Source organism: Amborella trichopoda, chromosome 11, assembly GCF_054954075.1.
Source record: "Amborella trichopoda isolate Santa Cruz 75 chromosome 11, AtrichopodaSantaCruz75HAP2 v2.0, whole genome shotgun sequence".
NCBI lineage: Eukaryota > Viridiplantae > Streptophyta > Magnoliopsida > Amborellales > Amborellaceae > Amborella > Amborella trichopoda.
The window spans coordinates 38944211-38967853 of NC_142346.1; the positions used below are offsets into that span (position 1 = coordinate 38944211).

At 35.9% G+C, this 23643-nt stretch overlaps 2 protein-coding genes across 52 annotated transcripts; one reads left to right on the forward strand and one right to left on the reverse strand.

The window, feature by feature from the left end:
* Positions 1 to 221: 221 nt before the first annotated feature.
* On the forward strand, positions 222 to 3031 carry LOC110006809 (Fasciclin-like arabinogalactan family protein). Of its 2 annotated transcripts, none has more exons than XM_020664110.2 (2): positions 222 to 1591; positions 2689 to 3031. In XM_020664110.2, the coding sequence occupies exon 1, from the start codon at positions 495 to 497 to the stop codon at positions 1581 to 1583; it is 1089 nt and encodes a 362-aa protein (XP_020519769.1). In that variant the 5' UTR covers positions 222 to 494; the 3' UTR covers positions 1584 to 1591; positions 2689 to 3031. The 2 variants fall into 2 exon arrangements, with proteins under 2 accessions (XP_020519769.1, XP_088707575.1); XM_088851449.1 differs by having other exon boundaries at positions 222 to 1585.
* LOC110007499 (uncharacterized) lies at positions 2642 to 22782 on the reverse strand. 50 transcript variants are annotated; one of them, XR_016044036.1, is made up of 12 exons: positions 22617 to 22759; positions 22087 to 22197; positions 19701 to 19819; positions 19219 to 19321; positions 18890 to 18990; positions 12672 to 12754; positions 6131 to 6213; positions 5293 to 5361; positions 4846 to 4921; positions 3934 to 4141; positions 3113 to 3275; positions 2642 to 2906 (listed from the first exon to the last, which is right to left on the reverse strand). XR_016044036.1 is itself a non-coding variant. In XM_088851460.1 (8 exons), the coding sequence occupies exons 5-8, from the start codon at positions 18935 to 18937 to the stop codon at positions 4029 to 4031; spliced, it is 306 nt and encodes a 101-aa protein (XP_088707586.1). In that variant the 5' UTR covers positions 18938 to 18990; positions 19257 to 19321; positions 19701 to 19819; positions 22112 to 22369; positions 22617 to 22760; the 3' UTR covers positions 2642 to 4028. The 50 variants fall into 50 exon arrangements, 13 of the variants coding, with proteins under 13 accessions (XP_088707586.1, XP_088707584.1, XP_088707585.1 ...); XR_016044022.1 differs by lacking the exons at positions 19219 to 19321; positions 22087 to 22197 and having other exon boundaries at positions 4015 to 4141; positions 22617 to 22763; XR_016044015.1 differs by lacking the exons at positions 19219 to 19321; positions 22087 to 22197 and having other exon boundaries at positions 22617 to 22763.
* Positions 22783 to 23643: the final 861 nt, after the last annotated feature.

Sequence of the window (23643 nt, forward strand, 5' to 3'; positions counted from 1 at the left end):
ACAGTCACTTAAATTTGGAAAAAAAAAATTCAAAAAAATATAAATGTTATTTTTTGAATTCCTTTCCAATGTAACTTTTAATGGATGTAGCATTTTTTGACATGATACTCACCCAAAAAAAAAAAAAAAAACCAAATTTTAACACGATGTTGTTAAATTAACAAGGAAGTGCATGATAATAGGTGAGTTAGTTGACTCACCAAAACCGTGTCCTCAAATTGAAAGGGCTACTCTATATTTAATGAAAGCTCGGTACCGTTTCAATATCCATGTCCAAATCCTGCAACAAAAGGGATTAATAACTATATAACTAATAAATCCTTCCTCTCCAACGTCTTACCAATAAAATGTTTCTCTCATAAAAGAGAGTCCCGGGGTTTAACAAAGACTAATTGCAACCTAATCCCACTCTATCTTACCAATCTAACAATTCAGTATTAAATATTTCCCTTTCTATAAATACTAAGAGAGAAAAGTTTAGAGCAAATACAGTTATGGAGGTCTCTTCGTGTACAAGGCCTTTCCTCCTACTCCCCTTCCTAGTTCCTCTCTTCTTCAGTCTTCTTTCACGCGCCGAAGCTGCCATACCTGAGCAAGAGCTCAAGGACATGATCATCACCCTCAAAACCACAGGTTACAATCTCTTTGGCAATGCCATTGAAACCTCGGACCTCAAAGCCCTAATCCTCAACTCCGACTTCCCCCTCAGCCTCTTCATCCCCACCGACCCTTCTATCTTCAACCTCCGCACCCATGTTCTCGCCCCACATGGCTATGTTGAGACCCTCCAAGCCCATGTCGCCTTCGGCCTCTTTGCCTCCCCCACTATCGAAGACCTCCCTCCTTGGCTGATCCTCCCGACTCTCCTCCCCACTCATCAAATCAACCTCACCCACTCACCCCACCTCCACCTCTTCCATGCCGATGGCGTAGTTGTCCAGGACATCGACCTCTTCTCCGGGCCAAACCTCGTGGCTCATGGCCTCGATAGCATCCTCTCCGTTGGGTCTCCTGCTCCCCAAACCTGTGCCCCGGAACCCCTCTCGCCAGAGTCTCCCCATCCAAAATTCTCCCCTCCTTCAGAGCCTTCTCCTGACGAAGATTTGCCTAAAACTCCAGAACCCTTGCCTGAGACACACCCTAATTCTAAGCCCTTGCATTCATCTCCTCAGCCCCCTCTGCCGAAACATGGGTACTCTCTCCCAAGGCCCCCATTGCCGAGATATCGATATCCTTTTCAAAGGTCTCCACTGCCGAGATATCACTATCCTTTGTTTAAACATCAGTATACTTTCCAACCGAAACATGGGTCCTCTCTCCCAAGGTCCCCATTGCCGAGATATCGCTATCCTTTTCAAAGGTCTCCACCTTTGTTTAAACATCAGTATACTTTCCATCCGAAACATCGATATCCGGTAGCTGGTGGCGTTTATCCAAGCCCCGCAGGTCGTGGTGAACACCATTCTCACTTGCATGGGGATTCGATCATCCGCGGTTATGGCCACCATAAGTATCCGCATTCCAAGAACCATGGTTATGGACATGGCCGGTTCGGTGGTTGGAAGCCTGGGAATCACTATTGAGTGTGAGGGTAATCTGTACCTTGTTCCATTTTTTTCAGCTTAACGTTTTTCCTGTTAGAAGCATGTTTTTCTTGGTTTTTATCATTTTTTAATTTTTTATCTTTCAAACGGAAATATCATCAAGAAAAAATCAGTGAGATAGTTAAGCCAACTAATTTACCAGAAAAGTGATTACTTTTAAAAATAACTTTCTTTGAGTACCTCCTAAATTAATTTGTTAAAAAATAGTCAAATTACACTTATATTCGATATGGAACCTAATTCGCAATTTCAGCACTTACTTGAGCTATATAATCTAAATACCCTGGTCGTTCTAAATTAGATACCTGCAACTTGTTTTTTCTTTTTTAAAAAAATCTTTTTGGGGTTTGCAACTCAGAAGAATCAAGAGTATTTGCGTCAGATCAGGTAACTGATCAAATTGCCCAAGAGCCCCTTGCTTATATCTAGTTTAAAACCCGGAAGGCTGAAACAATATTTCTTAGTGAAAAAACATGTTATAAGTTTGGTTAAAGTAGAGGCATTTAATTTGCTTGGTTCAAGTAACTTCCCATGATCAAATTACCAGAACATCCTCAACTCATTGGGTTACAAACCTGTAATAAGAGCATGTGGGTTTAAAAAAATTATTTAGGAGCTAACTAAATTAAAAAACTTTAAAATCAACCATGGTAAAATTGTTCATTTAACCACCTCATTGATTTTCTTACAGTGGTTTCTGCTGGGAGCTACCGTTAAAGAAACTCAATATTGGGATTTTAGATTTTCCGGGTTTAAATGTGTGTAGATATTTTGAGAAAACAATCCGACATTTCATTAGGAACTTTAGCATGAAGATCTTTTATTAGTTTTTATCCTCCCTCTAGTAATCAACACACACTAGTGAATTTAGGTTTTGTCCCCATAATCTAGCCAAACATATTTTGGATTTTATAAATTGCAAAATGACATGAGCTTCACCTGATAAATGACTAATGGGGTATGAATCAGTCATGGATGGCAATGTTAAATGGCTTTCTCAAGAAAAACTATCTATTTCCATTTCTTCAATTTCATTATTTTTCTAGGAGTTCTTTTTCCCTAAATTTATTTTTTTAATTGTTAGAGAAAAGCCGAAGTCTTCCCCAGAATCAGCCGAAACATCAAAGTGCTTCTCTTCCCCAGCCAAACTAAAGCAGCCTTCAAATGAAGCAACATTGCATTCCATCCATGTATTTAAGACATAAGGCCATGGATGTCATTCCGTATGCACCAAAGGACATGCTTGTCACCCTTCTTTTTGTATGTAAGTTGTATGAAGGTCTTGCCTCCTCTTTGTTCAACCTAACACGAATTTCACAAAGGAAATCTACATATCATGTCCCTCAATATGTAACATGCCAGAGTTCGACTTTGGTTAAAACTCATAAAAAAAACTCCAATCCAATTTGGACATCTTGTTTTCTGAACCTCTCATTCTATGTAGACAAATTTGGCCCTACATATGTTGAGTAACCAATTTGATTATAACTGCTATATAACCAACCTACCCCTTAGTGAAGCATCTTGTAACTTTCGGACTCGGGGTGGGGTGCCACCGATGTTGCAACTTACATTGACAAAGACTGTTTCATCTAAGAATCATCCACCTGCTTGATGGTTAGAATGTTCATAATGGCAGAGCATTACCCAGGTGCAAAACTGATGGCTGACCTGGACAAATAAAACAGACGATGCTTCATCTCAATCCCTAGAAACTAGTTTTGTGAGATGCATGCAAGTAGTTTCAATATACAGTAAAAAACTAAACATTTGAATACAGCACCCGAAGATGCATAAGCACACAATGACATTATATATCTGATGTCAAGGATTATACATCTAATATCATGGACATGAGTAAATTCTGATACCAATAAATCTGGATGATATCAAAGTTGGGTTTCATATCTGAGCAATTTGTTTTTAATTATTTGCGGCAAAAGATGCCCTAATTCAAAGATTAAATTCAGCATAAACTCTGTAAAATGCATGGGAAATAAAATTCACAGTTCAGCCTTTTCGGATCCTATAATTATTAACTGAAACATCTATAGCCAGATTTGCCATACAAGGTATTTTGGCGATTCACCCCTCAACACACAAACATGGAAAAAGAAGCACACAACTCAAATCACATGACTTTTACTTCGGATAAGATATTACTGCTATTGATCTTTCTATGCAAGAGAGGTGCATAGAGTAGAGGCTGTCATCTATCAAATACCATGATATCTGCATCAGAATAACATTGTAGTGCATATGAACAAAAAGGGAGTAATAGCACATGAAGGGAATGGAATGCACAACAATGTTAATTATAAAACTTAACCCCAAAAGGAAAAAACAAAACAATAGGCATGGGCTTGGAAAGATGACGCGATATCCACTAAATCCCAAAAGAAAATCTTGCCATCTTCAGATCCACTAGTGACATAGGCGTCGGTGTTTGTGAGGCAACAATCCATCTTGTAGGACTGCCCAAAAGGAAATAAGACGATAGCATGATGATAACTTGTAAGTCATTGTAGAAACGATACCTAAAAGGAGTAGAAATGAGAATGACATGTATTAGAAAAATATGAGATGAATGATCAGATACTAAAATGGTTTGCATATAAAAAACCTACATCTATTAAGAGACATTTCATACAACATTGCTCCCTAGGACACAAAGTATGTCATTCATTAACATTAGGATAATAGTATGCAATTAATAATATATCATTCACAACTGGAACAATTTGACAATACCATAAATGGAAGAGTAAACATTTACATTGATCCTCTCCATAATGAACTGAAAATAAGCAGTATATATTGGGATTCCGAGAAAAATAGAAAAGTTCAAGTCAACAATTTGGTATATGTTAACAGTCAGTGATGAATAATAATGACTGGTAATATGGACTTCAGGAAAGAAAGATATCCCAACTGCATCATGCAGAACATAATTGAAACAAAAAAGAAGCGTATGAAATATCCAAGACATAATTGAAAAAAATCAGCTATAACAAACAAAAAATCTGACTACAGACTTGGAGCCCCAACAAATCTAACATTGCAAGTATGGCCTTTATATTCTTGAAGGAGTTCTCTAGTTGACCTCAGACAAAGACATTGGAAATAAGAAACAAGTACCTCACAGTTTGTCTTCACTATTTAAAATGGAAAATCACTGAAAATATTTATTTATAAAGAAGGTGGAGTGCGGAATCCAAGCAACTTGCTACTACGCACTTACTGTCATTTGAAGTCAATATGCAGTTCACAGGCTGCCCCAACTCATCAACTTCCCAGGTTAATAACAACAAGAGGCCCTAGAAATGAATCGAAGAGAAAAGATATCAAAATTTCAAATGAAAGGAGAAAAGCAATTATAAATGAAAAGAGAAAAGCAACACATATATCAGCTAAGGGACTCTGGGGCTCTCACTGGGCCAAGGGTCACTTACCTACCAACATGAATGTCAAAAGTGAAAACGGTCCCATCCACACTCTCCAGCCAGAATTTCAGTGTTTGTCAAACAAATAGAATTACACATTCTGAAGAAGTGTCTATTGCCCGGGGCATCAAATGTAATTATAATTTAGAAATTTTGGAGCAATTCAAAACCCAAGCATGCTAATTTTATGGTATCGACCAAACAAAAAGAATGACACGTAAAGTTGCTCAAAACAAAGTATTCACCTGAATTGGCTCAGTGCTGTGTGACCGGCAGTCCCATGCTCTCACTGAACGATCATAACCAGAATTCACCTGAAATGAAGACCTATTTTAGTTCCATTACCTGGCATTTAAATTGGTATATGCGATAGCAGAAAAAACTAGCAATTATTCATGATTAAAACAGCATAAGAATTTCACCCAAAACAATGTAAGAAAATTCGGCCACCTTGCCGCCTAGACCGCCACCTAGGTGGCCATTTTCTCAAACCATCTAGGCATGAACTAGGCGGTATACTCCAGGCGGGTGCATATATATATATAGAACATTTTGTAAAAGAATATTTTGTTAAGTGTAACCACAGGGAAAATATTTCTGATTGTCTTCTAAAGACTTCTATAGTTTATTTCTTTCATTAACAAAGCTATGTTTAACTTTAAATTCTAAATGTCTAAAGAACAGTTTTTGGGTTCATGAGGATGATGATTAGTGACAACCAAGGCTAATCTTTCCCTAAATTCATATGAAATGGCCCAATGTAATTTCACACATGGGGCATCAGAAAAATTTCCCACTAGTTTGGGCGATTGGGAATATCTCTTCTTTGTGGCTGTAGTTAAATTTGGATTGGAGAACCTAATTTTTAAGATTTTTGGGGAAACTCAGGATAAGGCAAATCTCGACAAATTAGAAATGAGGGATCCTAATCTCTTATTTTCTCCATTTTTGGGTATGTCTTCTACAAGAGACAAAGGGGTTGTCACACCCCAAAAATTTACAATACTGTTATTCATGAGATGTGACAGACAAAACATATATACATCTATTGATAGGACAAAATTTACAGTGGCGAGGTCTTACATAGTAAATAAAGAAAGCTAGCACAACAACAGTATCTTCCAAGGTTGATCTTGACTAGCACTCAAAATGAATCCGCAGTTATCCTGAAAAAAATGTTTACCATAGTTTGATGAATTTGGCTACTCAGTAAGTGATCATCATAATCCTAAAAATAATCATGATTGAAAGATATCAATATTTTCGAAAATGAGATCTATTAACAGAAATGCATCAACAGCTTCACTTTCAATAAATGCATAATTAAGTATAATCCGAATAATTGAAATGCTTATAACACTTTTAACGGCAGTGCATAATTCAAAGGATTTCACAAAATACCCTACTGGCGTCCCAAGTAGGTCACCTATATACCCCATCAGCGTCCTGATGAGTCCACTTAATCCCTATCGGCGTCCCAGATAAGTCCACTTAATCCCTGCAGGTCCACTTATACCTCACCGGCGTACCGGATGAGTCCACTTAATCCCTACCGGCGTCCCAGATAGGTCCACTTATACCTCACCGGCGAACCGGATGAGTCCACTTGCATACTTAAATTATTTCTAAATCTCTTTAAACATTCGAAAGCAGCAATATCATGTACTTAACATATCACTGAAATCATTAATATGAATTTCACTTAAACCATTAATAACAGTCACTCTCTATAACATTTCAAAAATAACCAATCAAATATTTTGGGCTCAAATTTAGAAAGGTAGCAGTTTGTAAAGGCATTCTAGCATAATTGCCAATTTAATATGTATAGAAAAACTCTTATAGAAATTCAAGAATACGGAATTATCACAATTTATGGGATATCAATCCACAAATAAACATTTCACAACAATACTATAATCAATTGCAAAAATGTCAATTTTTAAATAATAAGGCAGTCATTTGCACATGAATTTTACAATGTCTAAATATTCAAAACAGTAGAAAGAAATATCACAATTTTACTAAAAGCAGAAATATCACATTTATTTCTAATAATTTGATAGTATCTAAAATTTTCTAACAATAGCCAAGAAAAATAAATAAATTTATTTTTCTAAGAATTTACAGCATTTAAAATTTCTAACATAGATAAAATATCACAATTTTTATTAAAAAGATTATTTTTCAAGATAATGAAGTCGTGTGCGCATAAAATTTATCGCACCTAAAATTCATGATAATAAGCAGAAATAATTATTTCATTTTATTTTTAAAAAGAATGGATTATTTTTCGAGACAATGAGGTCACTTACACATAAAACTGATAAAATAAAGATCCTAGACGGAAATATCACTATTTATTAAAAATAGACTATTTTTCAGGAAGACGATGTCACTTACCTTAACTTCGAAACTAGGGAAGCAGATAGAACTAAGAAACCCAGTCTTCTATTTTTTTTTTGAATGGGGCTTTTCTACGATTGATCATATTTCAAATTCAGAGAAAAAGGAAAGAACCCAAATGATTTTCTATCCACTGATTTCAATTTGTAGGATGGAATGCCATTAACGCTATTCACAGGTTCTTGCCGCTATCAATCACTATTGATCCTAGCCACTTTTGTATTTAGAGAGAGGGTGGGAACAAATTTGTTAAAAGAGATGTGCATAGGAGAGATAGAGAAAAAGACGTATAAAAAAGGAATACCTCAACGGAAGGTGTCGTTTAAATGAGTGTTCTTATAAACCTTTAAGGTGGTGGACCTAAAGGTCCACCCAAGTAAAATTGGACCTTCAAATATATTAACAATAATATCTTTTATTTATTGTTAATATAAAAGCAACAATATCCTAACGGTATATTAGTATTATTATTATTATTATCATTACTAATATATACTTATTATTTTATTTTATTTTATTTATTTATTTATTTTTATTTTTTTTTGTATTTATTTCTGTTAACAACATTAATATTATTATTATTATTATTATATATATATATATATTTTTGAAAGTTTAGGATTGTTACATTCTTCCCATCTTAAAGAAATTTAGTCCTCTAAATTTGTGTACCTGATTACTGAAAAAGATAGGGGTATTCTTCTCTGATTTCGTCTTCTCGTTCCCAAGTCGACTCTTCTCTTGAATGGTACTGCCATAATACACGGACCAAAGGAATCTCCTTGTTACGCAACACTTGCACCCTTCTATCCAGTATCAAAATTGGCTGCTCAATGAAGGATAGGTCCTTCCTGATCGGTAAAGGTTCATATTTTAAGATATGGGATGGGTCGGGCTGATATTTTCGTAGTGAAGATACATGAAAGACATTATGGACGTTTGCCAATTCGGGTGGTAACGCAAGTCTATAAGCGACACCTCCGATTCTTTCCAGGATTTCAAATGGTCCGATGTAACGTGGGCTCAACTTTCCTTTCTTGCCGAATCTCATAATGCCCTTTATTGGAGAGATTTTTAGGAAAACTCGATCACCTTCCTCAAATTCAAGATCTCTCCTTCGGTTATCGGCATAACTCTTTTGCCGACACTGAGCTGTCCTGAGCCTTTCACGAATTAATGTTATTTTATCTGTGGTTATCTGGACAATTTCTGGCCCCAAAAGCTTTCTTTCACCAACCTCGTCCCGACATATGGGTGACGTGCATTTCCTTCCATACAAGGCTTCATATGGTGCCATCTGAATACTGGCTTGGAAGCTATTATTATAAGCAAACTCAATCGGAGGTAAATGGTCATCCCAGCTTCCTGTAAGGTCAATAACACAGGCCCTCAGCATATCTTCCAAGGTTTGGATGGTCCTCTCCGATTGTCCATTAGTTTGGTGGTGAAAGGCAGTACTAAAGGTGAGTCTCGTCCCCATGGCTGACTGTAGTCTAGCCCAAAATTTAGAAGTAAAACGAGTATCCCTGTCCGATACAATACTGACAGGAACTCCATGCAACCGCACTATTCCTTAATGTACAGTTGAGCCAGTCGATCCAAAGTGTACGTCGTGCGAATCGGTAGAAAGTGAGCAGCTTTGGTCAACCGGTCCACAATGACCCAAATGCTATCATGTCCTGAATTTGTTCTAGGCAAGCCAGAGACAAAATCCATAGAGATGTGCTCCCACCTCCATTCTGGCACGGATAAAGGCTGCAACAACTCAGCGGGCCTTTGATGTTCAGCTTTTACTTGCTGGCATGTTAGGCATTTAGACACAAATAGTGCTACCTCTTTTTTCATATTATTCCACCAAAAGGTTTTCTTCAGGTCCTGATACATTTTAATACTTCCGGGATGTATCGTACAACGAGAATGATGTGCTTCTTCTAAGATAGCTTTCTTTACACTCTTATCATTCGGGACACAAACCCGACCTTTGAATCTTAGCAAATCCTCACTACATATAGAGAATTCATCTCTCTTTCCTTGCTTCACCTCTTCTATAATTGTTATAAGCTGAGGGTCTTTCTTTTGTGCCAATCGAATCTGTTGGATTAATTGAGGTTTCGCCTTAATGTTGGCAATCATACTTACGACACCATTAATGGACGGAGTTGGATGCCAATCCACTATTTCCTCTAACAATCGCATTTCTTGGATCATTAGATGAGCTAAGACTCTCGTAGATTTTCTACTTAGAGCGTCGGCCACAACGTTAGCTTTTCCTGAATGATAATGGATTATATAATCATAATCTTTTAAGAAATCCATCCATCTTATCTGCCGCATATTTAAATCCTTCTGCGGGAAAAGGTATTTCAAACTCTTATGATCTGTGTATATTACGAATTTCCCACCATATAGATAATGCCTCCATATTTTCAAAGCGAATATTATTGCAGCTAGTTCCAAATCATGAATTGGATATTTTTTCTCATATTCTTTCAACTGTCTGGATGCATATGCCACTACTTTCCCATATTGCATTAATACACAGCTCAAACCTTTATGTGAAGCATCACTATAAATCACAAATCCCCCACACCCTTCAGGAATAGTTAAAATAAATGCTGAAGTTAATCGAACTTTTAGTTCTTGAAAACTCTCCTCACATTCACTTGTCCACTCAAATTTGACATTTTTCTGTGTCAATCGAGTCAATGGAGTTGCGATTCGAGAAAATCCTTCTACAAATTTTATCTAATATCCTGCCAATCCCAAAAAACTTCGAACGTCAGTCATATTACTTGGTTGTTTCCAATTAACAGCGGCTTCAACCTTTGAAGGATCAACTGATAGACCTTCCTTTGATATGACATGTCCTAAAAATGTCACTTGTTCAAGCCAAAATTCACATTTACTAAGTTTGGCATACAATTTCTTTTCTCTTAATATTTGCAATACCATTCTTACATGCTGCTCATGTTCCTTCTGATTCTTGGAATAAATTAAAATATCATCGATGAATACCACAATAAATTTATCCAAAAAGGGCCTAAAGATTCGATTTATCAAATCCATAAATGCAGCAGGTGCATTGGTTAATCCAAAAGGCATGACTAAAAATTCATAATGGCCATACCTTGTTCTGAAAGCTGTCTTGGAAACATCTTCACTTTTAATCTTAAGCTGATGGTATCCAGATCTAAGATCAATTTTTGAAAACACTTGTGATCCTTGTAATTGATCAAATAAATCATCAATTCTAGGTAATGGATACTTATTTTTCACTGTCACTTGGTTCAACTGTCTATAATCAATACACAATCTCATAGTCCCATCTTTCTTTTTGACAAACAGTACTGGAGCACCCTAAGGTGACACACTGGGCCTGATAAAACCTTTATCTAATAATTCTTCCAATTGTTGTTTCAATTCTTTAAGTTCTACAGGAGCCATTCTGTAAGGTGCCTTAGAAATTGGTGCTACCCCTGGCAATAATTCAATGGAGAATTCAATTTCCCTGTCAAGCGGTAATCCTGGCAATTCTTATGGAAAAACGTCGGGAAATTCTCGAATAACCGAAGTGGTATCCAAATTTATTTCTTCCTTCCTATCTTTTTTTATATAGGCAAGAAAGCCTTGACACCCTTTTCGAAGGAGGCGATTAGCTCGAATACAAGAGATTAAATATGATGGGGAGTCTTCTTTGACACCATTGAAGTAAAATACTGGTTGATTCGGAATACTAAAGGTAACAATTTTCTTATAACAATCAATACTTGCATGGTATGCAGAAAGCCAATCCATGCCTAAGATTACATCAAAATCTTGAATTTCCAGGAGTATTAAATCAACCAACAGTTCTTTTTCTTCTATCTTTATTATACATGATTTGTACACTATATTGGTGTTAATTGAATCTCTCATCGGTGTGGCTACCTCTAGAATGTATTCTAATTGTTCTGGTTCTACCTTTAAGTGGCATGCAAAGTGTTGTGACACAAATGAATGAGTAGATCCAGGATCAATCAAAACATGAGCTACTTTTTGGAAGATAGTAAGAGTACTTTGGATCACTGATTTTGAGGCCCGTCTTGCTCGGTAATCGCAAATACTCTTCCCTTCATCTGAGGCTTTGGAGCTATCTCTCCCTGCTTTGGAAGCTGTTGTGTCTGTAAGCTAGGACATTGTCTAATCTGGTGTCCCAATTTTCCACATTTAAAACAGGCTCTGGTATTCCAATAACAAGGGCTTGATCCAGGATTTTTCCCACATTTTTTACATGGTTCTATTGGGTTTTGAAATGGCGAGGGCCTTTCAAACTGTTGTCGATTAGATGATGTAGGTCTAACATGACTGTTCTGATTTTTCGTCTTTTGATAATCTTCAAAATCTTTTTCGACAATTTGGGCACAATCCACTATTTCAGCATAAGTTCTTAATTTCAAGACTGATATTCTGCTTCTAATAGCTGGACTGAGACCCCTTTCAAATTTCTTCACCTTTCTTGCCTCATTGTTAATCATATGTGGTGCAAACCTGGCCAATTCAGTAAACTTGGCCTCGTACTGTGCTACTGTCCTATTTCCTTGGATTAATTCTAGAAATTTCATTTCTTTTTGGTCTCGAATAAAATCTGGGAAATACTTTCCATTAAATGCCTCTAGAAATACTTCCTAAGTCAAGTTTTTATTTTCTTTGATCAATACTCTTTTTGCCATTCGCCACCAGTGTTGTACCTCACCTTCTAACATAAAAACTGCCAAGGCCACCTTCCTATCATCAGGACATTCCATAACCTCGAATATTTTTTCCAATTGCATAATCCATCCCTCGGCTTCCAATGGATTTACAACACCCATAAAAGAAGGTGGGTTTAATTTCTTAAATTGTTCGATATTACTCCCACCATTTCTTGTAACTGACTGCCTGGGTGGATTGTTGTTTTTCATCTGATGTTGCATTAGAACAACCATATTTTCCAAGGCTTTGAGAATTCCTTCCATATTAGCTTCAGTTATTCTGGATCTTGACTTTATCCCGGTCTGTACACACAATAAATGTGATTTTAAGTACATTCTTTTTAAATTTCCTAAGAATCTTAAACCTATTGCTCTGATACCATAATTATCACACCCCAAGAATTTACAATACTGTTATTCCTGAGATGTGACAGACAAAACATATATACATCTATTGATAGGACAAATTTACAGTGGCGAGGTCTTACAAAGTAAATAAAGAAAGCTAGCACAACAACAGTATCTTCCAAGGTTGATCTTGACTAGCACTCAAAATGAATCCGCAGTTATCCTGAAAAAAATATTTACCATAGTTTGATGAGTTTGGCTACTCAGTAAGTGATCATCATAATCCTAAAAATAATCATGATTGAAAGATATCAATATTTTCGAAAATGAGATCTATTAATAGAAATGCATCAACAGCTTCACTTTCAATAAATGCATAATTAAGTATAATCCGAATAATTGAAATGCTTATAACACTTTTAACGACAGTGCATAACTCAAGGGATTTCACAAAATACCCTACTGGCATCCCAAGTAGGTCACCTATATACCCCATCAGCGTCCTGATGGGTCCACTTAATCCCTATCGGCGTCCCAGATAGGTCCACTTAATCCCTGCAGGTCCACTTATATCTCACCGGCGTACCGAATGAGTCCACTTAATCCCTACCGGCGTCCCAGATAGGTCCACTTATACCTCACCGGCGAACCGGATGAGTCCACTTGCATACTTAAATTATTTCTAAATCTCTTAAACATTTGAAAGCAGCAATATCATGTACTCAACATATCACTGAAATCATTAATATGAATTTCACTTAAACCATTAATAACAGTCACTCTTTATAACATTTCAAAAATAACCAATGAAATATTTTGGGCTCAAATTTAGAAAGTTAGCAGTTTGTAAAGGTATTCTAGCATAATTGCCAATTTAATATGTATAAAAAAACTCTTATAGAAATTCAAGAATACGGAATTATCACAATTTATGGTATATCAATCCACAAATAAACATTTCACAACAATACTATAATCAATTGCAAAAATGTCAATTTTTAAATAATAAGGCAGTCATTTGCACATGAATTTTACAATGTCTAAATATTCAAAACAGTAGAAAGAAATATCACAATTTTACTAAAAGCAGAAATATCACATTTATTTCTAATAATTTGATAGTATCTAAAATTTTCTAACAATAGCCAAGAAAAATAAATAAATTTATTTTTCTAAGAATTTACAGCATTTAAAATTTCTAACATAGATAAAATATCACAATTTTTATTAAAAAGATTATCTTTCAAGATAATGAGGTCGTGTGCGCATAAAATTTATCGCACCTAAAATTCATGATAATAAGCAGAAATAATTATTTCATTTTATTTTTAAAAAGAATGGATTATTTTTTGAGACAATGAGGTCACTTACACATAAAACTGATAAAATAAAGATCCTAGACAGAAATATCACTATTTATTAAAAATAGACTATTTTTCAGGAAGACGATGTCACTTACCTTAACTTCGAAACTGGGGAAGCAGATAGAACTAAGAAAACCAGTCTTCGGTTTTTTTTTTGAATGGGGCTTTTCTACGATTGATCATATTTCAAATTCAGAGAAAAAGGAAAGAACCCAAATGATTTTCTATCCACTGATTTCAATTTGTAGGATGGAATGCCATTAGCGCTATTCACAGGTTCTTGCCGCGATCAATCGCTATTGATCCTAGCCACTTTTGTATTTAGAGAGAGGGTGGGAACAAATTTGTTAAAAGAGATATGCATAGGAGAGAGAGAGAAAAAGACGTATAAAAAAGGAACACCTCAACGCAAGGTGTCGTTTAAATGAGTGTTCTTATAAACCTTTAAGGTGGTGGACCTAAGGTCCACCCAAGTAAAATTGGACCTTCAAATATATTAACAATAATATCTTTTATTTATTGTTATATAAAAGCAACAATATCCTAACGGTATATTAGTATTATTATTATTATTATCATTACTAATATATACTTATTATTTTATTTATTTATTTTATTTTATTTTATTTTTATTTATTTATTTTTATTTATTTTTTTTTGTATTTATTTCTGTTAACAACATTAACATTATTATTATTATTATATATATATATATTTTTGAAAGTTTAGGATTGTTACAGGGGTGGTAGGGGCAATTACTAAAGCAATAATTTTAATTGGAAGTGCCAATTCAATCAAAAATCAAATGAAATATGAATACGCATACTAGAATAAATTAAATAAAGTCGCGTTCTATGTTTTTGTTATCACATCAATCCGTCCTCAATCCCATTTGTATATGTAGGATACTTTAGGGGCACTTTTTGCTATATAATCTCATCAAAATGGGAAACATATGATGTCATCTTTTAGGCACCTCGGCAGCATAGAAATTTTCTTCAAGGGGAGGTTTGGCACCATAAACATGGCCAGGTAGGGGCTGCTTTATATCAACCTATTCTGTGTGTAAGAGAGTGAGAGACATCTTTGTGCTTAAAACTCTGAAGTGTCTTTCCCATTTTTTATTTTTGAATCATTCTTGCACCCACTTAATACGTTTGTAGGTACCTGTGGTTTTATTTCAACACACTTTTGTTTCTTTGTCGATTTGGTTTGTTTGAAAGCAACTAATCAAATTTCATAATGATCCCAACATTATTCTAAACAAAGAATATCAAGATTTTTCAAGCTCTTGTTAATGCCTTAATGAGTTCAGCGCTGCACCCCCTTGCTCATGTGTAGGTCTGTACCTTCCAGCCCCTAGTTACATTTTTCTAATCTCAGAAAGTATATGCACTATATTGCAGCTATTGACCAGAGAATTCCAACCTAAGTTGGCATCCAACTATGCATGGTCAGAACTTAAGGTTCTTGCTGAAGAATCCACGACACATTTATCACATTTTTCCTTTTTCTTTTGATGAGTTTTTGTAAGAAGAAGGTTAAGACAGTTTGGCTTCCTTTGTTAGAACAAACTTCAAGGGTCGAACATATGACCTTTTGCTAACATACCAACACTAATCTAAAGCCTAAGGGACTAAATGAGATGGGATATTTTATTATGTTAGTTCCTTGTTTTGATGCATGTATGTATTTGTTTTTTGGTAGCTCCAATGTAAGTTAATATCTAACTATATCCAATGCGTTTTTGTGGGCATGCATCTGCTTCAATCATAGTATCACACCAAAACTTAGGTAGTTAATTATATGGTTATTCTGGTTCCACTTTTTTCTGAATTTATCATTCACAGTTTACACATATTATAAGTTTACACATATTTGTTATTGTCATGACGTCTAGTGCTGGCCTCCCCATAGGTTATTTGGACTAAAAGGAACAAATCATAGTTGTTGGAAATGCCTGGGAAGCCGAATTGTTTTTAGAACAAAAATTGCGGAATCGTGGCCGGCTAGAAGATTCTTGTCTTAGGAATCGTTGTCCATACAATAAGAATCGCTAGGAACAAGATTCCTAGTTTTTGAGAATTGTGTTTCGACATAAATAGGTCCAAGTTTCATCCACATATGGAATCGAGACTCCCATCCCCCTAGAATCAATACTCTAGGAGTCAAGATTCATTAACATGCGTAATCAAGTTTCTGACATCTATGGAATCGAGTTTCTGACATATGTGGAATAGATATATGTTACTGTTTCGAATCGTGATTCTAACATATTTGGAATCAAGTTTCTGAAGTATATTGATCAGAGGTCTATGCCAGTTTGAGATGAAGATTTACAATAATATGGCCTATGGAATGCGTTTGAAGACCCCTACCAAGAATCAAGATTTCATTTTTATGGAAAAGCCACAAGTACATCTTGAGCCTCAACAACTTTAGAACCTATATTGGATGTCACTTATTAGAAGGTTTCCCAAATTTTAAAGTGATTGTGTTGACTATTGAACTTACGGTCATTATATACAAAAGATCAGTATTTCTAAATTGTGATTTTGGCTTCATTATTATAAAGACAAAATAGAATTGTCTTCGCCATGGTTTTACTTTTAATTGCATGTGTTGTATTTATCAATTATATTTTAACTTTAAAGTAAAGGTCATCCAGGGTGACACAAGTAAAATAATGAAACCCTGCAACCACTAGAAGCATTCAAATGAAGTTTTCTACTCCAATTGACGTGGAATCAAGATTTAATCCCCGCTGGAATCCAGAATCAATATATTTGAGAACGTCTACCCACAATTACTGGGTTCAAGTTTCGAAAGATGTGTTGGATCGAGATTTTGAAATTAAGGAATCGAGTTTCCTTAGTTCTGATAAATGGTTTCTAAAGATGTGTTGAATCGAGATTCCAAAATTAAGGAATCAATTTTCCTTGGTTCCGAAAAAAGGTTATAAAGATGTGTTGAATCAAGTTTCCTTGGATCCGAAAAAAGGTTTTCGTGGAGATTCTTAACCAGAAACACAGAATCGAATTTCAGAACCAGAAACAAGAGATCAGTGGAGAGATTCTGATAACTATGGAACAACTAAATCTCTAAAAGGAGCGAATCAACATAGAGGCCATCAAAGACAAGAAAAAAGCGACGGTTATCGTTGGGCCACTATCACCAAAAGATTCAAGTCCTATACAACATGATTAAGAGAATTGAGCCAAGGTCCATCCCCAAGGTCCTCCTATATGGCTCCACCCCAACATTGGAACCATCAAGTTTAACATCAACGGTTGCTCCTTGAGCAAATCTAGATGCGGCAGGAATTGGGTGCATTTTTAGGGACTGCTCAGTCTCCACCAATCAAGGGCCCTATCAGCATTGCTACTTCGACAACTGCAGAGGCTAGGGCTCTACTAGAAGTCTCAAACTATTTGACAGCACTTGGGGTTATTCATTATTCATTGAAGGGGTTTCCAAGAACACAATTCAGTGGGCTAATAGATCTGTGATGTGGCCTTGGTGCTTAGATCAAGTCTCTAAGCAAATAATGGAGCTGGACAATGCCATCCAAGTTTCCTTCAGGCATTAGGAGAGTGAACTGAGGCTGCTGAGTCGTTAGCCAAAGAAGCGCCCCTCGGCGTGGATTTTTTTATTATTGGCCCCCTTCCTAAGGGGACTAGAGTTTTCATTGTTTGGGACTGGCTCCCAATTATTGTAGTTTTTCTATCAGTTATTAAAATGCCCATGAGTGAATTTTTATAGCATTTCGCTCATGGCAATTCACCATCCAAAGTCCATAAGATGGCCATTATTGTTTGATAGTGTTTGGATTTTAATAATTTTTCACATGTTAGACTAACCTCAAATTTTAAGGGTGTGTGCATCTTAGTGAGGCAGACCTGAATAAAATATAAAAAATAATTTAAATAATAAAAAAATCAAATTTCCCCTATAAATATTTTGAGGGTATTCTGAATATTTTCGGGGTATTCTGGTCATTTTATTTTTTATAATTATTTTTGATATTTTATTTTTTTGCGAGATGTTTAGATGTACATATTCCCCAAATTTCATAAAAATCCTATTTGTTCAAAAAAGTATATATAAAAATTCCAACATTATTATAATCATTTATGTACAAGAAAACATTATTAGATAATCATGGCCATCTGATGGACTTTTGATGGTGATGAGTTATGAGCAAAATATTGTAGAAATTCACTCCTCTGGCTCCCATACACCATCATACTTTTCAAAACTCTCTCGGCGATATCTCCCCTTCTTCTTTTCTTTCTTCTACAATGTATATATCTCTATTTGTCTGGTGCAACTTGATATCTTTTATATGAAATGGTTACTTATCAAAAAGAAAATTTCAGTAAAATTCACCATAAAGGTAATAACAAGGCTGAAATGATAAAAAGTGGTGACATCAGTCATATGAAGGTTTTTTTTTAAGGTTAACTTGAGTGACATAAAATTTTAATGCTCAGAATGAGGACATGTTCTAATTTCTTTCCTTTTCTTTTGATAATTAACCTTCTTCTTGTCGGTTTAACTAATAATAAATATGTTGTAAACTTACAAAGTGAAATGCATCCTATAGAGTTCACTCTGAAGACGTCCTCCTTCCAGTACCTAGTCAGTAATATCATTACCTTCCAGTCAACACACTAGAGTGAGATCTCCGCTAGCTTACAATATATACATTCCCCTCCAATACATCAACAATCCTCCGTGGTCCAAAAGAGGCTTGCTCGCCGACAATGAGATATGCCTCTACTTAAAAATTTGTTTTGCACAGTGAGGCATATAATAACATAGCACTTATAAGAAGACTCTAGCCTTTGCTTCTGTAGAATGCAATGCAAGAATTGATCACGTATATTTTTTCTTGATAGCACAAAGCTAATCCCAAATTAAATTTCCAGCAATTGACTATCAATAAAAAAAATAGGCAATGAAAATAACAACAAAACAATAACAAAGCATACCACACTATCATGACCACGAAATTTTTGTATTACACGACCGGTTGACATCCCAATAAAAGATTTGTCTATCACCACCACAAGAACATAATTTGGGGTTGTCCCTGTGAAATCCAAGTAAAAGATATTGTCAATGCTCTGATGTTGATGAAGTTGTTATAGCCATGAAAAGAAAGTTAAAAAGTAGTTTCATTATTTCAAAGATCAGATATTTCTCATTTACTTATGAGGAATGGTAAAACAATTTGCACAGTAAGGAGCCTGAAGTAATCCCAATGACCCTTGATATTCCATATGATTTAACAGAACTAGAAAAGACATTATTATCTAACCAGGAAAGATTTATAAATTGTCGAGGTCAATGATCAACCTCAATTGACACCACGTATTCACCATGTTGAGTGATTATTCAGCACAAGAAGCAGCTTCCATTTGCTACAATTGCAAAAACATGCACCTCCTTTCAATTGAAATTGGATGACAATAGTATCTTACAATAATAGAAACACTGAACCAGAAATTTGGGACTTTATTTCATTGTTTTATTACATGAGTAGTTGTAGAACCATCATAAATTATGAGGATCATTTCAGTCAACTCCTGTACCGGAAATATCTATAGACATCCAAAACCCTGGAAAGAATTAATCAGCTTAAATTTATTAAAGAAGCATCATTTGAAAACAGAGACAGAGTGACATGACGCATGGGTAACTTGGTACAATTACACAAGTGATGGAAAGTCAAGTGAGAGCAATAAATGTGCTCAACTGGTACCAGAGACACATTCCACTGCAGTAGAAGAGAAGACATACCTAACTGTTATCAGCTTGTAAAGAATACATGTTCCTGCACAAAACTGGAGTCATCCTTCGGCATTCTTTAGCAACAGAATTGTTGCACAATCTTACACTGTCGGCCTCAATCAATCCATCTGTCATGATTGTCAATAAATTTTCAATAAGACAGGAGCACAGCCATCTGTAATCAATAGAGTCAACATAAAAAATAGGAATTTAATTATTTTGAGTTGATACCGTGGGACTTTATTGGCACAAACAAGGTAATATCAAGCCTCTTCTTTCGGGTTGAAAGCAAATAAGTTTGTTATGATCCCAAAATTGGTTAGCCAAATATCTATTATATGTATTCCATATTTGATGTGGAACAAAATTATCAGATTCCATCTTCAATGGTCATATACTATGATGCAAAAAAAAAAAAAAAACAATGAATAAAAGCTCTAACAAGCAATCAGAAATTTTGTTTCAAATGCTAACATTGTGAAGTATTTAGCCTCTAGAACCAGTGTTTCAAAAAGTGTTTGGCGGGTCCTAGGCGGGTAGGGGGTCCAGGCCGCCCAGCGCCTAGGCGGGCGCCCAGAACCTGCACAGCCTAGTAGAAAAAAAGTGTCTCTACAGTCTCTAATAGTATAAGTATAACTTAATAAAACATTAGAATTAGGGTTTTAGGCACAGCAAAATTTAAAAGTACTCAAAATCTTTAATATGTTTACTCAAAATCTTCTAAAAAAACCCTCTAATAGATTTATAAAACATCCAAAATTAAATCTAATATCAATAGGTGATGCTTAGATTAATTTCTCATAAATTTGAGAAAGCCTTTGATATTATGGGAATCACCAAAAATATTTGGGGTTTTTCTCTCTTTAAAATAGGCTCTAATGGGTTTTAGGTTTCAAATGAACCAAAAACCCATAATTTTGCCTTTTTAGTATTAAAAAAATGACAACATGCCCTCAACGAGTGGCTTTTCTGCCTTTTTTTTTGCCGCCTAGGCCTGGGCGATGCGCCCAGGCCTTCTAGACCGCTAGGAGGCCACCCAAGCTGCCTAGGCGCTAGGCAGTCCACTTTTTAAATCATTGTCTAGAACTGATATTTTTATACGCAGTTTCCCATGCGAGGGCAATTGTAAGATTTCTTCGATACAAATCCAAGGGTTCCAATAAAAAATTAAGCATTTCCAATCATCTGAAGATTATGCCAATCCGTAAGGCATACATTATTTTCACTTAATTCTCTGTAATTTAGGCCCAAGCAAGGAATCTATGTCCACCAAATTCTCTCTACTTCACACCCAAATGAACAAGATCATCTTTTTAGGTCAGTAGTCTGTCATTCAAACCTAGGTTCAAAAATTCGGTCATCACCCAAGCCACCCGAGCTATTGGGAGGCCTCACCGCCCTGCCCAGAGGCTATACGGCCAAGGGTGTAGCAGTAGCCCTGGTTATCTGCCCAACAGCCTAGGAGGGGTGCCTAGGTCCTACCACCTAGGCGCCCGCCCCTGGCCCTCTTGGTGAGGATGGAAATTGCCCTCGCCAAAAGGGAATTTTATTAATTTTCCCCCTTAAAAAGGGGAAATAGGTGTTTTAGTCATTTTCTTCCTTGGCAGGGGGGAAATAGGTTATGGGGTTTGGCCTCCCAAAACCCTAGAAAGAGAGAATTCGTCCTGAAAACACATTTTTTAGCTTGAATCGAATTTTTTTGAAAATTTATTTTAAACTCTAAGTTTTCGATTTATTGTGAAATTGAACGACATTCGACTCTGGTCTTTCGGAGACCAACGAGGTTGCAAAAGAGAGGTTCTAGCAGAGCTACAAGACTCGGAAGAGATCAATGAAGAAGATCGATATGTATCATAGAGAGATGATCCTAAGGATGATGGCATGGCATCATCATCATCTGATAGAGAGTTGGTGGGACAGACAAGAGATGACATTGTTGGAAGTGATGATGAAACCCAATTGAGCCCTTTTTGAGTTAATGATCTTTTAATTCTTTGTAATGTCATGTTTGTATATTGGAACTTTGGAATTTGGAACTCTGGAATGTGTTGGATTTTTTTCGGATAGTGCAATTTGTCGAAGTTGAACTTCTAAACTTCGAAGTTCTAAATAATGTTTGAAATGCTTATGGATGTACATGTTATTGTGATTTTGTATTTTCACTTAATAGATGTCAAATTTTGGGCAATTTTACAGTTCTATATTTTAAACATGTAAAATTTTAGCTTATATGTAACTAGATTCCATAATTGAAAACCCTACATCACCACTTTTCTCACCCCTCCCTCACTCCCCAAGTATGTAGTGCCTACCAGTGACAAAGTATTCTACTTCTCCATTGTCCAATGAGATTCATAGGAAAAAAAAGTGAGAAATCAATAAAAAGTAAGTGGACCTGATCCCGTGAATCGTGACTATACCAGCTATTCTGACAGTAAGATTCGAGATAGATGAACTTGATTCCCTCGACCAGTAAAAATTCATCGAGACTTCTGATTGAGTCGTCCTGTTCATGAATGTTCCATACGAATAAATTTACACTACACGATAACAGGTTCATTCCAAACAAAAAAGCCATCCACCGATGGAGAATGAATCTGAATCATGCGCAGTTGGGAACCGGTTGGGAACCCCACCCCCGGCTGGCGGTTTCCGTCTTCCTGATCCTTGATTCAAGCCTAATAACAACCAAACTGATACATCTTACCACTAAGCTGAACCAAATACCTTTTACGCCCAAAGATCTGATAAATTAGGTCACAATCACATTATCCACACATAAAACATGCCAGAGTTCCCCAACCCTATTGGCTAAAGGAACTACAGAGAAGCAATCGCCTGAATAAAACTCAATGACTATACTAGTATTACAAAATAAACGAACCAAATTGATAAATCCCTACTTAAACAGTTAAGATAGAGAACCTTGCCACAGCTGAGGCAGTAGTTGCCATCGCCATTGAAGTGCGCAGCAAGCACTGCGCCTTCGTGGCCAAGCACGCCTGCCTCTTTAGAGGGCACATTGCTCGCCGCCATTTCCTCAGCTTCAAATCGCTCTAAAATCGACCAAGGCTACAGCTATCAACCATGCTTTTGTAAAGGGAAATATCTCCTATAGCATGCTACTGCGGGCATATACTGTACACTTGTCCCGCTGGGCAGAATACTTGCTCGAGAAGATCTTTTTGACACAACTTCGCTGGATGGTTAGATTCAAAGGAAACAATTTAAATTTTGAGCTTTCTAACTTCTAGATCTCACTTTTAAAAGAAGAAAGGTATACAATGAGACCATTTAGCTTAAGTACAAGGTGTTCACAATAAATCTAGACCATTCGATATAAAATTAGGTGGTTGTATTTATTCTATTGATCAAGCTCAAAGTTCAAAATAAACGTCTAGTCTATTAAATTTCACATGTGATGGTGATAAGTAATATTGACTTGTTTGTTCTAAAGGTAAATGGTCTCATTGTATACCGTCTTTTTTAAATATTAGACAACTTTTATTTAATCTTGAGGTTTTTTTTTAAAATTTATAGACTTTTTTTTGTTTAATCTACACTACATTACTAAGTTAGAGTTAAGGGGTCGACACATATTTATAAGGTATGCGCTTTTGAAATAGAAAATAAAGTATCCTATCTCAAAAAAAAATTCCTAAAAATAATAGAAACTCTTAAATTTAATACAGACAGATATGGTATGAGATGAGATATAGAGAGAGGGGGAGAAAGAGAGTGGGCGTGAGAGGGAAGGGGGTTCGAGAGAGAGGGTATGGAGAATAGGGGCTAGAGAGAGAGAATGAGGGCATGAGAGATAGAGTTACGTGGGGTGTGAGGGAGAGGTAATTTCTTTTTTAAAACCTCATAAAATTAAGTAGATATCTTTTAAAATTGCCAGTGAACACATAGAAGCCAGATCCTAAAATTGAGAGATAATAGGAGATATATT